The sequence below is a fragment of the Populus trichocarpa genome, chromosome 1, assembly GCF_000002775.5.
Source record: "Populus trichocarpa isolate Nisqually-1 chromosome 1, P.trichocarpa_v4.1, whole genome shotgun sequence".
NCBI classification, from domain to species: domain Eukaryota; kingdom Viridiplantae; phylum Streptophyta; class Magnoliopsida; order Malpighiales; family Salicaceae; genus Populus; species Populus trichocarpa.
Window position 1 is genome coordinate 1,141,214 of NC_037285.2, and position 19,664 is coordinate 1,160,877.

The following is a 19,664-nucleotide window of genomic DNA, read 5'->3' on the forward strand; positions in this document are numbered from 1 at the left end:
TGTGAATGGTGTGTTTTGAATGATTTAGGATTTTATACTTTTATGAATTGGAATAAATATAAGATAAATTTATTTTTTTGATTCAATAAAAATAGGTATCATCGAATATTAAATTATATTTATATCCATCAAGACTGAGTTTTATTCTTAAACAATCTTAAGAATGTATCCCCACATCGTCTTAATATGTTAGAAAAAAAAATATTAAATTTTAGTAGACATTGTTTCTAAAATTTGAATTTAAAAATTCAAGAAAATTAAAAAACAATATAGTACCATAACAATATAACTTCTGAGGGTGGTATTGAAAGAAAATAAAGTTCAATGTCCAAATAAAAAAGAATCTAAACTTCAAGGGATTTAGAAGAAAAATTTATTATTAAACCGTGATAAATGTAAGAGGATGAATAATAACAACACAGTAAAAGCATGTTAATATTAACGTTAACGCTGGAGATTGATTAAGAGAGAAGGAGAGATGGGAGGAAATATGCCCTCACTGTCTCTTATTTCCTTTTGATTATAGATAATTAGATATCTTCATCATTTTACGTGTTAATTATTATTTTTTAATGATTTTAAAGATACATTGGTATATTTAAAGGAATAATCTTTTGTTTAATTTAAGACAAGGACCCTCTTCTTGTCCCTAATTGTTTGAGTCAAGTATTCAGTTTTACCCCCATGAAAAATATTGGATCAATTACCTACAACCCTGTAAATCCAATGTTGGTCGACTAAAGCTAATCGATTAAATTCCTTCGTTAAATCTACTGGGATTGCTTTCAATTATCTGATCTTTTAGGCAAATGCAAGAAGAAACAACTTAGCGCAACACTATTCCACCATATTGTTTTATTTTTTTTTCATACCATTACAAGTTTTCAAACTTCAGATAGAGATGCTGTAAGGAACTCCTTTTCCTGTAACTCCAGGGTCAGAAAATGGCTTCAAAAGCTCATAAGGCACAACGCCAGCTCCGTTTCTATTCTTCAATTTAATGTCAGCATTCCTTTCATCAATAATTCCTTCAAACTCCTTCAACCTCCCATTGAACTTTACGAAAGCCGCATTTATAGCCGGTTCCTCTGTCCATGCTGGCTCTATTTGCTGCCCAAGATACTCCTCATCGGGAGAATGATTTGATAGCACATCCAATATAGCCATCACTGTTGTAGCCTGAATTTGTGAAGGGAATGTTGTCAATAGTATCACTTCAGGTTTCTCCCAAAATAGTTTCAGCAACTCATCGTTCGGGTCTTCGGTTGGCATATTCATCCTAGCAGTTGTAGGCCTATTTGGAAAGTATCCTGCATATGTATATTGTCCGAAATTCACTGCGGCATGATGACCGGAGGCTATCCATATGATAGTTGTCAGGGTTTCAATAAGGTCCTGAGGTGTTTTAAGCACAGGCCACCAGGGTTCATCTTTCTTGTCAGCGTGACCTACCGTTCGAACTTCTGTCCACCATGCTTGGAGCTCATTATCAGACACAATGAGACTTGAGTCTGCATAGTAGTGATTGACATAGTCACTAACCCACTCTTTGATGATATCCCATAAAACCAAACCATCATTGGCATATGGATAGTCTTCCACCATCAATTTCAATCCATGTGGAGCAGATGGATCTTCCACAGCCATTCCCCTGTCAATTATCAGAATCAGAAAGAAAATGTTTTAACTAGCAGCCGCTTCAAAAGGCTTATTAATTATGACTAGCAGCATCTAAGTTTGGTAGAATGATAGGCTAGCTAAGGATCGATCAAACATACCTGTTTATTAGATCCTTGGGCAGCGCCTCGTAGTCAAACCGCCATTCTTGATCATAGACAACAGAGCTTAATTCCATAGAATACTTGCCAGGAAAGAATGACGTCTCTATAACCCCTTTTGCACTAATTAGATATTGTCGAGCTAGAGCATTGATCTCCATTGTGTACCGGAAATGCGGGTGCAAGAGTCTGTAGATTGGATGCATTTCACTAAGTTGGCGATTGGCCGCGATTATGTATGGTTCTGTGCAGCAATGTGTTCTTAGCCTGCAAAATATAACATATGATACATGTTTGTGAATCGATTCAAATCCTATTTTTTTCATCGCAACTTCGAACAAACCGAAAATTTTTGTGCATTAATGCAAGGCGGCTGCTAACTCAAGCGCAACGAAAGCGCATACCAGTGACTAATAAGTTGGTGATAGCCAGACTCATGTGCAAGGACATGAGCTTTGGCAAGCCTCCAAAGCCAAACACCAGTGGAATGCCAAGCTGGTCTAAACACTTGCTTCCATTGCGGCTTACCATCCATCGGTGGTCGAGTGAGCTCAATAGCTAGTGGTCTCAATGTTCCTTCATGGGTTAAGAAGAACAATGTCCGTGACCCGTATAGTGTCGTGCCTTTCAGCTCTCTTATTGTGCTTACGAAAGGTAGGAATAAATCATGGTAGTCAAGGATGAAAAGCTTCTGATCTTTTACTGCCTACGTTCATCAATGCACCGAATTTAGTTTGTTAAGAGGAAAATCAAGATGAGTTTGAATACCGTTACGCGATTGGTTTTCTACTTCATACCTGTCCACATGTCATGAACCCTTTGATTTCTTGCTCAACCATTTCTGCAGTGATTGCTGATTCTTGGGGACCGTAGATTTCAGGGTCTAGTTTACTCCTTAATGGCCATTCCTGCATGATTTAATGCAATACTTTCATCAAGAAAAGAGTAATGTTTCAGCATCGTTAGTTTTAATATTACCAACATTTGTGAATAATTGATTCATTTCTTGATGAACCGCATGAACCTGGACTGGTTTTTCCTTTCTTATTAATGGACAAAAATACTATACCGTGACCATTTTGATGCAACAAGGGTTGAGACCAGAAAGAGTCTGTCTAGCAAATTCTTCATCCCTGAACCAAAAAAATCTGTCTCCTGAAACACAAAAACTCTTAAAATGAGAAAATGATAGATATCTTTTCATTTATGATTGATTTATTAATTTCCCATGTCGAATCTAGTTCTTATTATAGGTATAAAAAATATCTTACTCTCCATGGTATCAGGAGTCTCAAATTTCAAGACATCTTTAGTTCCATCAGTTATGGCCCTGAAAAGGTTAGGCAGAAGATCTTTCCAAAACCCCTGTTTCTTAAGGGGAGGCAAATTGATTCCTTCATTGAATAGTGCGTCAATGGAACTGAAGAATGGGAATCCAAGTTCACTGTCAACAATAGCGGTTGATAGAGAAGGTACTAGGGCATGCAATACTGATTTGAGAGTCTTGGCAGAAAACGTGCCCATCTTTACTTCTGAGAATTCTTCATCTCGAGGCACGTAGAAACTGCTACTCCTTGTCTCCGTAAGTGGATCTATCAGCACAATTGTTTCCAAATTGTTAGAATCAATGAAGGATAAAATTAATTTCCATGATTTAGTTAATAGGTATAGATTAACAGTTATACATTTGACCATTTCTTTTAATAGATAGGTTTTAGTTTAGTAAATCTAGTTTTTTTTTATTATTATATAATGAAAGAAGGATTATTTCCATTATGTAGATTAGAATAAGCCTTTTTAAAAAAAAAAAACTTTTCTTAGCTAGTTTATGTAAGCAAAGTTATTAAATCTACCCGGTTTAAAGCTCAAGTCAACGATTAGATAAGGTAATCAAGATTATCTTAAAAATATCAAAATATTTTTGTTTAAAATTTTAAAACAAAAACTAAGTGACTCGTTTCAAATCTATTTTTTTTTTAAATCAAATTATATTTTAACATGACTTTGATCTACTTAATTAAATACTAGATTTACTCGGTCAATTTTTATCTGATTTATTTTAAAATCTATAAATGTTGATTTGTTAAACTGGATTTAAGAACATCGGATGAAAGGATCGTAATTATTTTTCAAACACAATCCAACACTAGCTTGGTCATGGATCAGACAGGGAATTTCACTCTAACAAAATATTTTTGTTCAATTTTTTTTGAACAAAAAACTAAGCGACTCGTTTCGAATTAATTTTTTTTCATTATTTTTCACTCGAACACAATCCAACACTACTATTTTTTTCATTATTTTTCTGCATTTACCTGACTCGGTCCGTGGTCGGCCAGTACGGCAACGCCTAGGGTACGGGTGCTCTTTGCCACCTAGCACCGGCCTTGCTGTCTCTGGATCACTATCAGGATTTCCAAGATCATTGTACACATCATAGTCATAGATCCTTTCACCTTTCTTTCGTTCTCCATTGTCATTGCCTCGTAAAGTTTCGAGTTCTTCCTTTCTCAGTTTTGTCAATCCATTTGGTGTTTCTGATGGCAAGTATGACTATTCCATGAAACACAAAAATCAATCAGTATAAAAAATTATGTTTAGCGGGATATTTTATAAAATTAAAATAATATTTTTTTATTTTTTTAAATTTATTTTTGATATTAACATATTAAAATAATTTAATAAATTTCTTTAAAAAAGATGTCTAATATATAAATATTCATATGGATCGAGGTTTTATTTTTTTTACCATATCCATGACCTGAAAACTTCACATGGTAATATTCACATTATCATGAGAAAAAAAAATATAATTAAATCATGAACGTTGAGTTAAAGCATATAAAGTATACATATCAGCTCCCACGATGGATTATATCTTGTGATTTTATCACATGAAATCTTTTGTATTGTTTTTCTAGTTATTCACTCTTTCAACAAAACGTTTAATTTATATATATTAAAAAAATTATCCAACATGGTAATTAATTAATAACAATGTCAAATTAAACAAAAAAAAAAGATCTTGGATCACATTAAAGTAATTAACTGTTAGAGAATAATATAAATCATGTCTTGAAAACTCACCTAATAATTAAAGTTTTTAAGTTGAGATGATTTTTTAACATGGTATCAGAGTTTTGATGACCAAGCTTTGATGGTTAAGCAGTTACGAGTTCGAATTTCATTATCTACATCTATTTGATAAAAAAAAAATTAAGTACAAGATAATATGGATCTATATAATTTTCAAACTCAAAAATCTTTCACTTAATAAGATATGTTAGAGAAAAATATAAATAACATCTTAAAACCTTACTTAATATCTTAAACTTTTAGGAACTAACCTTATTATCAAAAAGTAACTAACCTTATTAGTGAAAAAGAGTCTCTTCTTTTTATTGTCAAACTTCGAATGGATCCATGAATCACAAGTCACATGAACTGGTCCAGTAGGGAAGCCATCAAGCACAACATCATGAAGGTACATCTCTTTATGGTGCTCATTTTCAACAAAAATGGCACCAATCTCTCCAAAATCTGGTGGAACCACAAAATCCGCTTCATACTTGATATCCTCCCCTTCATGATCTATCTTGTGTGCGTACTTTCGAATTGAGGGCTTCTCTAATCCCGTCTCTAGAGAAATAAATAAATAAAAAAGTTGGAATTTAGATAAGGAATCAACTTTTTTCCTTTTTTTAGGTGGGTACGTACAGCTTTTGTACTTACACAAGTTTTTTCTTACTTCAATCATTCAAATATATATATATATTTCTTTGTAAACAAGGAATATATGTTAATTTTTTTCAATAAATAAATCATTCGATAAGAACTTAAAAAGTTGTTTCTTGCACTTGTAAAGAAAAAAGAAAAATAAAATACTTGAAGCACTGGTCTTTCAAGAAGCACTACTTACTTGGGTCAAGCTCCGCACTAACAAGCTCCAAGAGGAGTGTTTTGCCAAACAGGTCTGTAAAATCATCCAGTCCTCGTTCTATCCCTATTTCTGTCCAAAAATCAACAACTGTTTGTTTCACAGTCACCACAGCCTTAACATCTGTGGACTGCTGTGTGACACTAGCTATAGATTTAATGCTTCCATGTTTATAGCCAACACGAACTTTTTTGTTTGCTTTAGTGGACAAGGACCTTGAATACACAGGAAAAGAAGCATGACCACTGCCATGGATGAATGGTTTAGGTAGTAGAAAAGGGATTTTTGTTGAAAGGTGTGACTGGTGAAGCTGTGGCTTCAACATTGTTGCTAATAGGAGAGGAGATACTTAGGTTTAACTAGGAGTTTGTTGTATGAAAATCTGTAGTGAGCAAGCTATGATATATAGAACGAGAGAGAGAGAGAGAGAGGAACATGTTTTTCATTTGGTCTATAATCCATGCACGTGATACATGAATTATTGGCTTGCAACTTGCAAGATAACTATATTTGTTTACAGGTTATCATAACATCATTTACATGTTCAAATTCAAAGAAAATTGTCAAAAATAAATTTCTCATGAAAGAGTGGATTTTATTGGTATTTCTTTTTTCTATATATGCTGATACGTACAAAGTTATGATTGTCCCAAGAAAATCAATTCTTATAATTTTGTTTATCTTTTAAATATATTTTATTACACAGAAATATTTGTGTGTACAAGAACCTTATAATTAATAGCTTAGCTTTAATATTTAGCTAGATAGGAAAATTATATCTGCTTGATAGGGATTAATTTGACAAACATTACGAAGTTGAAGAATTACTCTAGTCTTCCATCACAATGAGAAATATTTTTGTGTCAAATTCTTTGAAACAAGGATTAATACCTACGCTAGACTCGATTCAAAAATAAGAATTGAAGATATACTTGATGACAATACTTTTTTTTTTAGCTTTAAATGTCTATTAAGCGAAAGGATTAACAGAATAGTATTCAATTTCAATATTGCACCCCCAAAAATGAGATTGTAGCTTACTTGAACGGGAAACCTCCCCCAGCAGCTAAAGTCACTGCTAAAATAAACTTTAAGTTACACAGACTATATTTCGACCACAAATCGTTAATGATCTTATCTATCCATGGATCCTGTCTCTTACTAACCGCACGTGGAAGGACCACTCTTTTACCTTACAAATGATTTATAGTTTTTTAATGGGTTTTTTTCTACAGAGGGATTGATTTGTTTTGTTTTTTGAATTTTTTAAAACAAAGAAAAATCATCTTGTTTTTTTCAAATATTTTATTGTTAATCAAACACTACCAGAAAATTGATAAATACAAATGAAAATTTGACCACCCCAACATTCAATCTGTCAGCATCCTTGTTCTTATTAAATATTTTTAAAGATTCCTTACATCAAGTAAGCAAAACTATCTATTTTTTGTTTAAACTCAATTTGAAAATTTTAATTTTTATTATATATTTTTGTAGTATATATAGTTTGTTTGCGTGTTTACTTGTTTTATAGCTTCTCCCACATGAATTTGTTGTATGAATGTATGGTTTATACATGTTAGAGTTTGTTTGAGATTTTAAAATTAAATTTTAATTTGTTTGTAATTTGATGAAATTGATTTTGAATTTGTGACTTAAGTGTTTTCTAATTAAATAAATAATAGCTTATTTAATGAGCCTGTTTTATATTTTGAAAATTTTATTGTTGAGTTGAAAATTTTGGTAAATATATAGGAATTTCAATCTATGTACATAATTGATAATGATTTAAGAATACTATTAAAATAGATTGAATAAGTTTGATTTAAATTAATATTAGCTAATTTATTTAGTTTACAAAATTAATTAATATATGTTGTCATCAATATTCTATATAGGTTTAATATAAGTAATGGATGATTGTTCATGGATGTATCGAGATTCACCCGAAAGGTTGTGCAGGATGAATTATTGTAATTAGGTTAAGGGTTTTATTAATTACATACTGTCTAATCCAAAAAATATTAGTTGACGCGATACTAGATGTCCATGTAAAAAGTGTAAAAATAAAAAGTTTCTCGATCCAGATGTTATAACGATACATCTTCTACAATAAGTATTCATTGAGAATTTTTTGTATTGATTTGCACACAAAGAACCATATGTTTCTTACAAGATCATAATAGAAAATATGATTAGGTCAATTCTAATTCTAGAAACGTGTATGGAGTTGTAGATTATAATAGTAATTCTTATAGGAATATGGTTATGAATGCGATAAGAATGAATCAAGGTCATGCAAGTGAATCTCTAGTCATAGATGAAAAACCAAATGCAAACGCAACTAGGTTTTTTTTATCTTTTGAAAGACTTTGATGAACCATTATGGGATGAGTGCACAAATTATAGTAAACTATCGATCATTGCATAGATGTTCACCATCAAATCAGATCATGGGTTGAGTGATGAGGTCAGTTACGAGAAAATTGTTGAATGAGCCAGAAGCATTTTACCAGAAAAGAATAGGCCGAAAGAAAACTTCTATGTTATTAAATCCATGATAAAACCTCTCGACTTAGGATATTAAAAAATTGACATGTGTCCAAACATCTTCATATTGTACTACCTTGAAAATACAGAGTTGACCGAGTATAGAGCATATGGGCATGCTTGTTATAAACCAAAAACTGGCAGGGTAAGGACTCTTATCGCACATAAAAAAACTTAGATACTTCTAAATCTCTCCTAGATTGCAAAAGTTATTTATGTTTTCAAAGATTGTTAAACACATAACATGACATCATTCACATGATGTGGTGGATGAAGTCATGGTGTACCTATTCGATGATAAAGCCTTGAAACATTTTAATTTGGAGCATCCTCAATCTTCAATGAAATCAAGGAACATGTGTCTTTAAATTTTTAAATTTTTTCTTTTTTTTTTCTTTTAAAATTTGATTTTTTTTTCTAATTTCATCCTTCAATATTATAGTAATTGTTACCAAATTCTCTCACTAACAATTTTTTTTTTTAAAAGAATCATCAAAAGAACAAAAGAAAATATATTACAGTGAACTAACCATTCTATGGGATCGACTTGATAATCAAGGAGATTTGCTTCATCGTTTTTTTTTTAATTCGAAGTTTGATTAGTTCTTCTAGATGCGCCAAATTTTTAATAGTTCAGATAATATATTTAATCTTGATTGATAAACAATCTAATCCATGTATATATAAAAAGAATTTAGTTTAGTTATAAAATAAATAGATTTAACCTCAATTCTTCAAAATAGGTTAAAGAAAATAAATTTATCGTAACACCGTGATATATTATAAATATGCCTGTGGACTGTACAAATAATGCAGCAATTGCAAAAGGGCATTTATTTTTTGGGATGTCAAGTCAGGCATGGACAAGGTACATTCATTCACGTGCATCATCTCATGGAGTCCAGATAAGACATTAAAGAGAGAACAATGGTGCGATATATCCTTGCTTTAAAGTGTTGTCCAACATGCTTCTTCGTTTTTGACAATATGTTCAAACAAGATATGGAAGCCAGAAAATATGATAGAAAATATCTGTCGTCATTCAAAGAGGATCACTCATTTTTTCCCTTCATTTTCTTTTGGTACCATAGTTATTAAATCTGAACTGGCTGGGTTGATTTAATAGCTGTACTGATCTAAATAAAGTAAATGATTAGAAAAAGCAATAAAATAGTCAAACTCAGTTGGTTTACCAGATCGACCCATGACCTGGCAAAACCTAGTTGGGTTTTGATTTATTTTAAATGTGTTTTTTCTCATAATTAGAAACTCCTCTTTTTTCATATTTTTTTAGTTGTTTATTAACCTTTTTTAAAGTTCATTATATAAATACTAAAAGAATTTTTTTTTTAATGTGGGATTTAAAACTGTTTAGTATATATATTTTATGTTTACAAGACAAAAAATTATTTTTTCAATATGGGATCCGAAGCCCTTTAATATATATATTCTATGTTCACAAGAAAAAAAATATGTTTTTTCAATGTGGGATAAAAAACTTTTTTGATTTAAATACTTCAACTTAAAAGGATAACATAATATCTTTTCAACATAAGATAAAAAATATTTTGAAATAATATTTTAAACTTCATTATTTACAACATGTATAGCTTATATTTACATGAATTGTTTCTTAATTTTTTCATATGAAATATTAAAACTTTAAATATATATTTTTTTAATTTTTCCGAGTTAATTCGGGTTGACCTAGGTCAACCCGTATAACCCGGGATCTGACCCTTTAATCAGGTCAACTCCTAAATCGAGTTTAATAACTATGTTTGATTCATCTAATATCTTATTACATTTTATTAATCACCATAAATTATGATTAATTGTGAGTATGTTTTTACTCTAATCAGCTTCGCATATGAATTCAAAACCTAATTTCGACTGGTTTTAATTTCATAAAAAAATAATAAAGAGATGGGGCATGTTTTAATAACTTTATAATTTCGTTTAGATATTTTTCTTAAAAATAAATTAACCTAGATTAATTAACTTATATAATCTAAAACCCGAGCGTTACGTCGTATATAGTCTAATAACTATAAGTTTTTACAATGAACGAAAGAAAATGCAAAAATTATTGAAATGGGTCATCAATCAGTATCCTATCAGCCAAGTACAAGAGATGGGGCTAGCTAGTTGATGACGGTGTCTTGTCGTTGAAAATGATGCATATCTGCTGCATGTGTTTTTACATTGAACCATCAATCCATCACCATCACGGTCTGTATGGGTTTCCATGTTGCTAGGTTCATTTGGTTTTCTGGTTTTTTTTTCTTCGTTATTCTTCATTTTTGGGGGTTTGATCTGTTGTTCAAGTTTTTTTTAAGTTTTTTGTGTTTTTTGCAAGTTCAATCTATTTTGGCTTTGGTTTTTGTTTTCGGTTCGTTTTTGGATCAAAGCAAGATTTTTTATTCGGTTCATGGTCAAACCATATATTTTAAGTCAATCCAGTCGAGTCAACCTAGTCAGTCAACTCAATCAAGTTAACCTAGTTAGGTCATTTAAAAAAAATCCGAATCACAAGACTTATACCCTCTTTGGTTTTGTCATTTTTTTTTGTTAAGGGTGTCTTGGTTTAAGGGTGTTTGACAAACACCTTTAGACTTATTTTATTTAGTTTTATTACAAAAAATAGTTTCTTTTACCAAACAAGACTTAAAAAATAATAATAAATATTTTTTTTTTTTTTACATATGGCTAAAAATCCAAAATTTATTTGAGCATATTTTTCAAGAAAATTTTAAACACTCTTGGCATTTTTTTTAAAAAAATATATTGCATGGATTTTATAATTAGTTTGCAGAATTCTAAAGGATTTTGGTTTGTATTTAATTTTTTTTTTTGCAAGAAAATATTATTCATTTTTAATATAAGGATAAAAAAAAACCTAAAAAGAGCTAATATCCAAAATATTATTAGGAATAATAATTATATTATTTACTTTTAATATAAGGATTAAAAAAAACCTAAAAGGAGTTAATATCCAAAATATTATTAGGAATAATAATTTTATTCCTCACTTTAGTAGAAGGATAAAAAACCTATATGAGGTTAATATCCAAAATATTATTGTTAATAATGCAACTCATTCACTTCTAATATAAAGATAAAACCCATAAGAAATTTTATCTAAAATATTATTTGGAATGACGTAGCAACCCAAAAAGAATTTAAGTTTTTCCTTGAAAGAAGTCTCAACAATAATTGAGGATATTTTACTTTTCCAGACTGGGTTCTTGACCTAGAAAATTAAGATTTGTTCATTGTAGCGGACCCCTCATAATAAGTCAGTAGAAATAGATATCATCAGACCATAGCAAACAATAAAAAAAAATGAAGCTTACCCTTAGGTAAGGCGTCTAGGAATGCTAATACTTTCCTTTTATGTAATCAATTTCTTGCTTAAAATATATATAAAAAAAACACAAAAACTAGTTAGAATTCCTAACAATAATATTAATTAGATTGCAACTCTCTACCCAAATCAAAGACCATTCTAAAAGACATTGCTTGAGAATTGTCACCGCGACATCACGCTATCGCTAGAAGGGTATCAGCATTAAGTTGGTAAACGTAGTACAAATTTGAATATACGATTTCTTTTCGGTCATTGAAAGGCGAGAATCATGGTGAAGGAACTTTATTTAATTCCTTTTTTATGCTTATATTTATGAAAAATTAACATTTTTTTTTCTTCTATTTTTGTTAGTGTTGGATATAATCTCAAATCTTTATTTTTTGTTTCCTTTTTATGCTTTTGGATTTTGATATTTTGGGGGATGGAATTTGAGCTGTCCAACGAAGAGAGGATGAAATATCTGATAGGCCAATGGTAGAATGACATGTGGATGAAGTTGCTAGGGTTTATCAAATTTGTTTTACTCCATTACTGGCAAGTATTTTTTTTATAATACTTTATGATTTTATGTACTTTATCATGCAGAATATGGCATTTTAAAAAATTCCAAAAATTCATTTTGTCACATGAAAGAGACTATTGGTTAATTTGTCAGCATTTAAATAACTTACAAAATTAATGTCCCTATCCTACTTTTGTTTTCTATTGTGCCTTTGTCGTTGAGGGATTCTATTCGACTATTCAAAGAAAGGGAAGAATATTCAAACTTTTCTTTGACTAGCTGTTTAAAATAGATTATGCTAAGAAATTTTTGTTTTGCAGTAATAAAATCCGATGATTAAACCGTTTGTAATTTTTTAAAAAATGAGATTGAATCCTTCATTGTAGATCGGTGTAGAAATTATAGATGAAATTTTTGGATTGGTAGGGTATTAATTGTTGTATCTCCTATTGTGTGGATGATTTATTACATTAGTGGTCCAACCTAGTATTTGAAAAATTCCAGCGTAAGGCTTGATCTATGCTTTCTTGTTGTGTTAGCTGGAGTATATGGCTTATGAGAAATAATATTATCTTCAATAATAGAACTGCGACCTTCAAAGATAGCTTCCCCTTAATTCTATATCGTCTCTCGAATTTGCTCAAGTTTATAGATAAGTTCTTCATGGTTACTGGAACATATTTGATTATGGGGCTTGAAGGTATTATAAATTCATCTAACAACACCAAATCAAGGTTTTAAGCATGATGCATAAGCTCTTTCAGTCTCAATATTTTTTTTTCTGATTTGTTTTGCTTTTTTTTTTTTTTGTCTGCTTTTAGTTTTTGTAAATTTTTTTTCTTTTTTTTTTCTTGTATCTTGCTTTTGGCTATCTTCTAGTTAGCCCTTTTCATATATCGATTTCTTTCAAAAAAACAAAAAAAGGAAATAATGTTCAATCATAGGGTATCTCTCGACCAAAATCGGTGAGGCTGATCAGTTTACACCAAGGTACTCTTTTTATAATGTTCGCATATATGTGTTTATACAATGTTAAAAATGTTCAACATTCATCAAGAATATGATATAAATTATTTTAGTAAATCCTCTAAAAAAATACCATTAAAAACAGAATTATTTTCACTAATATGTTTTTTTTCCTTGTTATCTAATCAAAAGTTAATTGTTATTATATGATATGAAAAGAAAATTAACAGAATGACAGGTAGCTCCCCTCTAGTCCACAAATCCTGAAATATTTCTGGCTATAAGATCAATAAACGGGATATTCTCAATTATTCTATGGGAAAGATATCGATCAATTACCTACAACCCTGTAAATCCAATGTTGGTCGACTAAAGCTAATCGATTAAATTCCTTCGTTAAATCTACAGGGATTGCTTTCAATTATCTGATCTTTTAGGCAAATGCAAGAAGAAACAACTTAGCGCAACACTATTCCACCATATTGTTTTATTTTTTTTTCATACCATTACAAGTTTTCAAACTTCAGATAGAGATGCTGTAAGGAACTCCTTTTCCTGTAACTCCAGGGTCAGAAAATGGCTTCAAAAGCTCATAAGGCACAACGCCAGCTCCGTTTCTATTCTTCAATTTAATGTCAGCATTCCTTTCATCAATAATTCCTTCAAACTCCTTCAACCTCCCATTGAACTTTACGAAAGCCGCATTTATAGCCGGTTCCTCTGTCCATGCTGGCTCTATTTCCTGCCCAAGATACTCCTCATCGGGAGAATGATTTGATAGCACATCCAATATAGCCATCACTGTTGTAGCCTGAATTTGTGAAGGGAATGTTGTCAATAGTATCACTTCAGGTTTCTCCCAAAATAGTTTCAGCAACTCATCGTTCGGGTCTTCGGTTGGCATATTCATCCTAGCAGTTGTAGGCCTATTTGGAAAGTATCCTGCATATGTATATTGTCCGAAATTCACTGCGGCATGATGACCGGAGGCTATCCATATGATAGTTGTCAGGGTTTCAATAAGGTCCTGAGGTGTTTTAAGCACAGGCCACCAGGGTTCATCTTTCTTGTCAGCGTGACCTACCGTTCGAACTTCTGTCCACCATGCTTGGAGCTCATTATCAGACACAATGAGACTTGAGTCTGCATAGTAGTGATTGACATAGTCACTAACCCACTCTTTGATGATATCCCATAAAACCAAACCATCATTGGCATATGGATAGTCTTCCACCATCAATTTCAATCCATGTGGAGCAGATGGATCTTCCACAGCCATTCCCCTGTCAATTATCAGAATCAGAAAGAAAATGTTTTAACTAGCAGCCGCTTCAAAAGGCTTATTAATTATGACTAGCAGCATCTAAGTTTGGTAGAATGATAGGCTAGCTAAGGATCGATCAAACATACCTGTTTATTAGATCCTTGGGCAGCGCCTCGTAGTCAAACCGCCATTCTTGATCATAGACAACAGAGCTTAATTCCATAGAATACTTGCCAGGAAAGAATGACGTCTCTATAACCCCTTTTGCACTAATTAGATATTGTCGAGCTAGAGCATTGATCTCCATTGTGTACCGGAAATGCGGGTGCAAGAGTCTGTAGATTGGATGCATTTCACTAAGTTGGCGATTGGCCGCGATTATGTATGGTTCTGTGCAGCAATGTGTTCTTAGCCTGCAAAATATAACATATGATACATGTTTGTGAATCGATTCAAATCCTATTTTTTTCATCGCAACTTCGAACAAACCGAAAATTTTTGTGCATTAATGCAAGGCGGCTGCTAACTCAAGCGCAACGAAAGCGCATACCAGTGACTAATAAGTTGGTGATAGCCAGACTCATGTGCAAGGACATGAGCTTTGGCAAGCCTCCAAAGCCAAACACCAGTGGAATGCCAAGCTGGTCTAAACACTTGCTTCCATTGCGGCTTACCATCCATCGGTGGTCGAGTGAGCTCAATAGCTAGTGGTCTCAATGTTCCTTCATGGGTTAAGAAGAACAATGTCCGTGACCCGTATAGTGTCGTGCCTTTCAGCTCTCTTATTGTGCTTACGAAAGGTAGGAATAAATCATGGTAGTCAAGGATGAAAAGCTTCTGATCTTTTACTGCCTACGTTCATCAATGCACCGAATTTAGTTTGTTAAGAGGAAAATCAAGATGAGTTTGAATACCGTTACGCGATTGGTTTTCTACTTCATACCTGTCCACATGTCATGAACCCTTTGATTTCTTGCTCAACCATTTCTGCAGTGATTGCTGATTCTTGGGGACCGTAGATTTCAGGGTCTAGTTTACTCCTTAATGGCCATTCCTGCATGATTTAATGCAATACTTTCATCAAGAAAAGAGTAATGTTTCAGCATCGTTAGTTTTAATATTACCAACATTTGTGAATAATTGATTCATTTCTTGATGAACCGCATGAACCTGGACTGGTTTTTCCTTTCTTATTAATGGACAAAAATACTATACCGTGACCATTTTGATGCAACAAGGGTTGAGACCAGAAAGAGTCTGTCTAGCAAATTCTTCATCCCTGAACCAAAAAAATCTGTCTCCTGAAACACAAAAACTCTTAAAATGAGAAAATGATAGATATCTTTTCATTTATGATTGATTTATTAATTTCCCATGTCGAATCTAGTTCTTATTATAGGTATAAAAAATATCTTACTCTCCATGGTATCAGGAGTCTCAAATTTCAAGACATCTTTAGTTCCATCAGTTATGGCCCTGAAAAGGTTAGGCAGAAGATCTTTCCAAAACCCCTGTTTCTTAAGGGGAGGCAAATTGATTCCTTCATTGAATAGTGCGTCAATGGAACTGAAGAATGGGAATCCAAGTTCACTGTCAACAATAGCGGTTGATAGAGAAGGTACTAGGGCATGCAATACTGATTTGAGAGTCTTGGCAGAAAACGTGCCCATCTTTACTTCTGAGAATTCTTCATCTCGAGGAACGTAGAAGCTGCTACTCCTTGTCTCCGTAAGTGGATCTATCACCACAATTGTTTCCAAATGGTTAGAATCAATGAAGGAAAAAATTATTTTCCATGATTTAGTTAATAGGTACAGATTAACAGTTATATATTTGACAATTTCTTTTAATAGATAGGTTTTAGTTTAGTAATTCTATTTTATTTGATTATTATATAATGAAAGAAGGATTATTTCCATTATGTAGATTAAGATAAGCCTTTTTTTTAAAAAAAAAAAAAAACATTTTCTTATCGAGTTTATGCAAGCAAAGTTATTAAATCTACCCAGTTTAAAGCTTAGGTTAATGATTATACAGATTAATCAAGATTAATTCAAAAAAATCAAAATATTTTTATTCAATTTTAAAAAATAAAAACTAAGCCACTCATTTTGAATCAATTTTTATTTTTAATAAAATCATATTAGATTTTAACATGATTTTGATCTACTTAATTAAATACTAGATTTACTTAATCGGTTAATTTTTACCTGATTTTTTAAAAAATCTAACCCAATTTAAATGTTGATTTGTCAAACTGGATTTAACAACATTGGATGAAAGGATCATAATTATTTTTCGAACACAATCCAGCACTACTATTTTTTTCATTATTTTTCTGCATTTTTACCTGACTCGGTCCGTGGTCGGCCAGTACGGCAACGCCTAGGGTACGGGTGCTCTTTGCCACCTAGCACCGGCCTTGCTGTCTCTGGATCACTATCAGGATTTCCAAGATCATTGTACACATCATAGTCATAGATCCTTTCACCTTTCTTTCGTTCTCCATTGTCATTGCCTCGTAAAGTCTCGAGTTCTTCCTTTCTCAGTTTTGTCAATCCGTTTGGTGTTTCTGATGGCAAGTATGACTATTCCATGAAACACAAAAATCAATCAGTATAAAAAATTCTGTTATGTGGGATATTTTATAAGATTAAAATAATTTTTTTAAAAATTTATTTTTGATATTAAAATATTAAAACAATCTAATAAATTTATTTAAAACAAATATTTAATTTATAAATATTTATATGAGTCGAGATTATTTTTTTTATTTTTACCATATCCATGACCTGAAAACTTCACATGGTAATATTGACATTATCGTGAGAAAAATAAATATCTATAAATCATGAACGTTGAGTTAAAGCATATAAAGTATACATATCAGCTCCCCCAATGGATTATATCTTGTGATTTTATCTTTGTATTGTTTTTCTAGTTATTCACTAGCTCTTTCAACAAAACGTTTAATGTAAATTTAATTTTTTATATATATAATTTTCCTCAATTTATTCTTATTTTATATTATTAGTGTGATAAAGTTGAAATTTTCAGAACATTCAAACTGACAGAAGGGGATTGGATCAGCCCACACATAACATCCACAAATGCCACCAAAATATTTTTAAGAAAAAAAAATTGTACATAAATTACCATATATATATATATATATATATATATATATATATTAAGAAAAATGTTTATCAAACATGGTAATTAATTAATAATAATGTCAAATTAAACAAAAGAAAAAGATCTTGGATCACAAGAGAGAGGTAAGTAACTGTTAGAGAATAATATAAATTATAACTTTTTAGGTTGAAATAGTTTTTTGACATAATATCAAAGTTTTGATGACCAAGCGGTTACAAGTTCAAATCTCATCATTCACATCTATTTGATAAAAAAATTAAGCATAAGATATTGTGAGTTTATGCAAGTTTCAAGTCTAAAGAGCTTTCACTTGAAGAGGTGTGTTAAAGAAAAATATAAATAATATTTTTAAATCTCACCTAACAATTTAAACTTTTAAATTGAGAAGTTGTTTTACAATAACAAATTTATTATAAAAAAGTAACTAACCTTATTAGTGAAAAAGATTCTCTTCTTTTCATTGTCAAACTTCGGATGGATCCATGAATCGCAAGTCACATGAACTGGTCCAGTAGGGAAGCCATCAAGCACAACATCATGAAGGTACATCTCTTTATGGTGCTCATTTTCAACAAAAATGGCACCAATCTCTCCAAAATCTGGTGGAACCACAAAATCCGCTTCATACTTGATATCCTCTCCTTCATGATCTATCTTGTGCGCGTACTTTCGAATTGAGGGCTTCTCTAATCCCGTCTCTAGAGAAATTGAAAAAAAAAAGTTGGAATTTAGACAAGGAATAAACTTTTTTCCTTTTTTTTAAGTGGGTACGGACAGTTTTTTTACTTGCACAAATTTTTTCTTGCTTCAATCATTCAAATATATATATATATATATATATATTTCTTTGCAAACAAGGAATATATGTTAATTTTTTTTAATAAATAAATCATTCGATAAGAACTTAAAAGGTTGTTTCTTGCACTTGTAAAGAAAAAAGAAAAATAAAATACTTGGAACACAGGTCTTTCAAGAAGCACTGCTTACTTGGGTCAAGCTCGGCACTAACAAGCTCCAAGAGGAGTGTTTTGCCAAACAGGTCTGTAAAATCATCAAGTCCTCGTTCTATCCCTATTTCTGTCCAAAAATCAACAACTGTTTCTTTCACAGTCACCACAGCCTTAACATCTGTGGACTGCTGTGTGACACTAGCTATAGATTTAATGCTTCCATGTTTATAGCCAACACGAACTTTTTTGTTTGCTTTAGGGGACAAGGACCTTGAATACACAGGAAAAGAAGCATGACCACTGCCATGGATGAATGGTTTAGGTAGTAGAAAAGGGATTTTTGTTGAAAGGTGTGACTGGTGAAGCTGTGGCTTCAACATTGTTGCTAATAGGAGAGGGGATACTTAGGTTTAACTAGGAGTTTGTTGTCTGAAAATCTGTAGTGAGCAAGCTATGATATATAGAACTAGAGAGAGAGAGTGAGAGAGAGAGAGAGAGACGAACATGTTTTTCATATGGTCTATAATTCTTGCATGTGATACATAAATTATTGGCTTGCAAGATAAATAAATTTATCTGCTTGATAGGGATTAATTTGTCAAACATTGCGAAGTTGAAGAATTACTCTAGTCTTCCTTCACAATGAGAAATATTTTTGTGTCAAATTCTTTGAAACAAGGATTTGAACTACTGATCTCCTATAAATACCTACACTAGACTTGATTCAAAAATAAGAATCGAAGATATACTTGATGACAATACTTTTTTTTAGCCTTAAATGTCTATTAAGCAGAAGGATTAACAGGATAGTATTCAATTTCAATATTGTACCATCCATCCATTCCAACTTGGAACCCGTAGTTTTAAAATATAACATGAGATAAATTTAGGGAAAGGCCCGAGTCAAGAGGGTCGGTCAAAAATATTTTTTTAAAGAAATAATATCATTTTATTAACTTTTTTGAAATGCTATTTGGTGTGGAAAAAAAAATTAAATTTTTATGAAATATCGTTTGGAAATTATAATAGAATTTTGTTAAATAAAATTAAAATGAATAAAATTTGAGTAATTTGAAAGGCTCTAAAATAATTATAATGTCCCTTATCTTTAAAAATCTTGATTTGTAACCAATTTTATTATACTTCATCCTAAATGGTCATTAACATACTTCCACGAAGAAGGATGTATGA

General features: G+C 31.5%; 1 protein-coding gene across 3 annotated transcripts; it reads right to left on the bottom strand.

Annotated features, from left to right (window-relative positions):
* Window positions 1-826: 826 nt before the first annotated feature.
* LOC18094302 (linoleate 13S-lipoxygenase 2-1, chloroplastic) lies at window positions 827-18,913 on the bottom strand. 3 transcript variants are annotated; one of them, XM_052445145.1, is made up of 9 exons: window positions 18,511-18,913; window positions 5,149-5,417; window positions 4,094-4,331; window positions 3,050-3,370; window positions 2,848-2,933; window positions 2,576-2,686; window positions 2,183-2,484; window positions 1,779-2,045; window positions 827-1,651 (listed from the first exon to the last, which is right to left on the bottom strand). In XM_052445145.1, the coding sequence occupies exons 1-9, from the start codon at window positions 18,851-18,853 to the stop codon at window positions 892-894; spliced, it is 2,697 nt and encodes an 898-aa protein (XP_052301105.1). In that variant the 5' UTR covers window positions 18,854-18,913; the 3' UTR covers window positions 827-891. The 3 variants fall into 3 exon arrangements, with proteins under 3 accessions (XP_052301105.1, XP_006368564.2, XP_006388115.1); XM_006368502.3 differs by lacking the exon at window positions 18,511-18,913 and adding an exon at window positions 5,698-6,095; XM_006388053.3 differs by lacking the exons at window positions 827-1,651; window positions 1,779-2,045; window positions 2,183-2,484; ... (3 more) ...; window positions 4,094-4,331; window positions 5,149-5,417 and adding exons at window positions 13,562-14,386; window positions 14,514-14,780; window positions 14,918-15,219; ... (3 more) ...; window positions 16,718-16,955; window positions 17,953-18,221 and having other exon boundaries at window positions 18,511-18,912.
* Between the last annotated feature and the right edge of the window lie 751 nt (window positions 18,914-19,664).

Coding starts and splice junctions, on each gene's coding strand:
- LOC18094302 (XM_052445145.1), bottom strand. CDS start 18,853: ATGTTGAAGCCACAGCTTCACCAGTCACACCTTTCAACAAAAATCCCT. Junction 4,332..5,148: donor GACTCTTTTTCACTAATAAG/GTTAGTTACTTT, acceptor TTCATGGAATAG/TCATACTTGCCATCAGAAAC. Junction 1,652..1,778: donor CCCAAGGATCTAATAAACAG/GTATGTTTGATC, acceptor GATAATTGACAG/GGGAATGGCTGTGGAAGATC.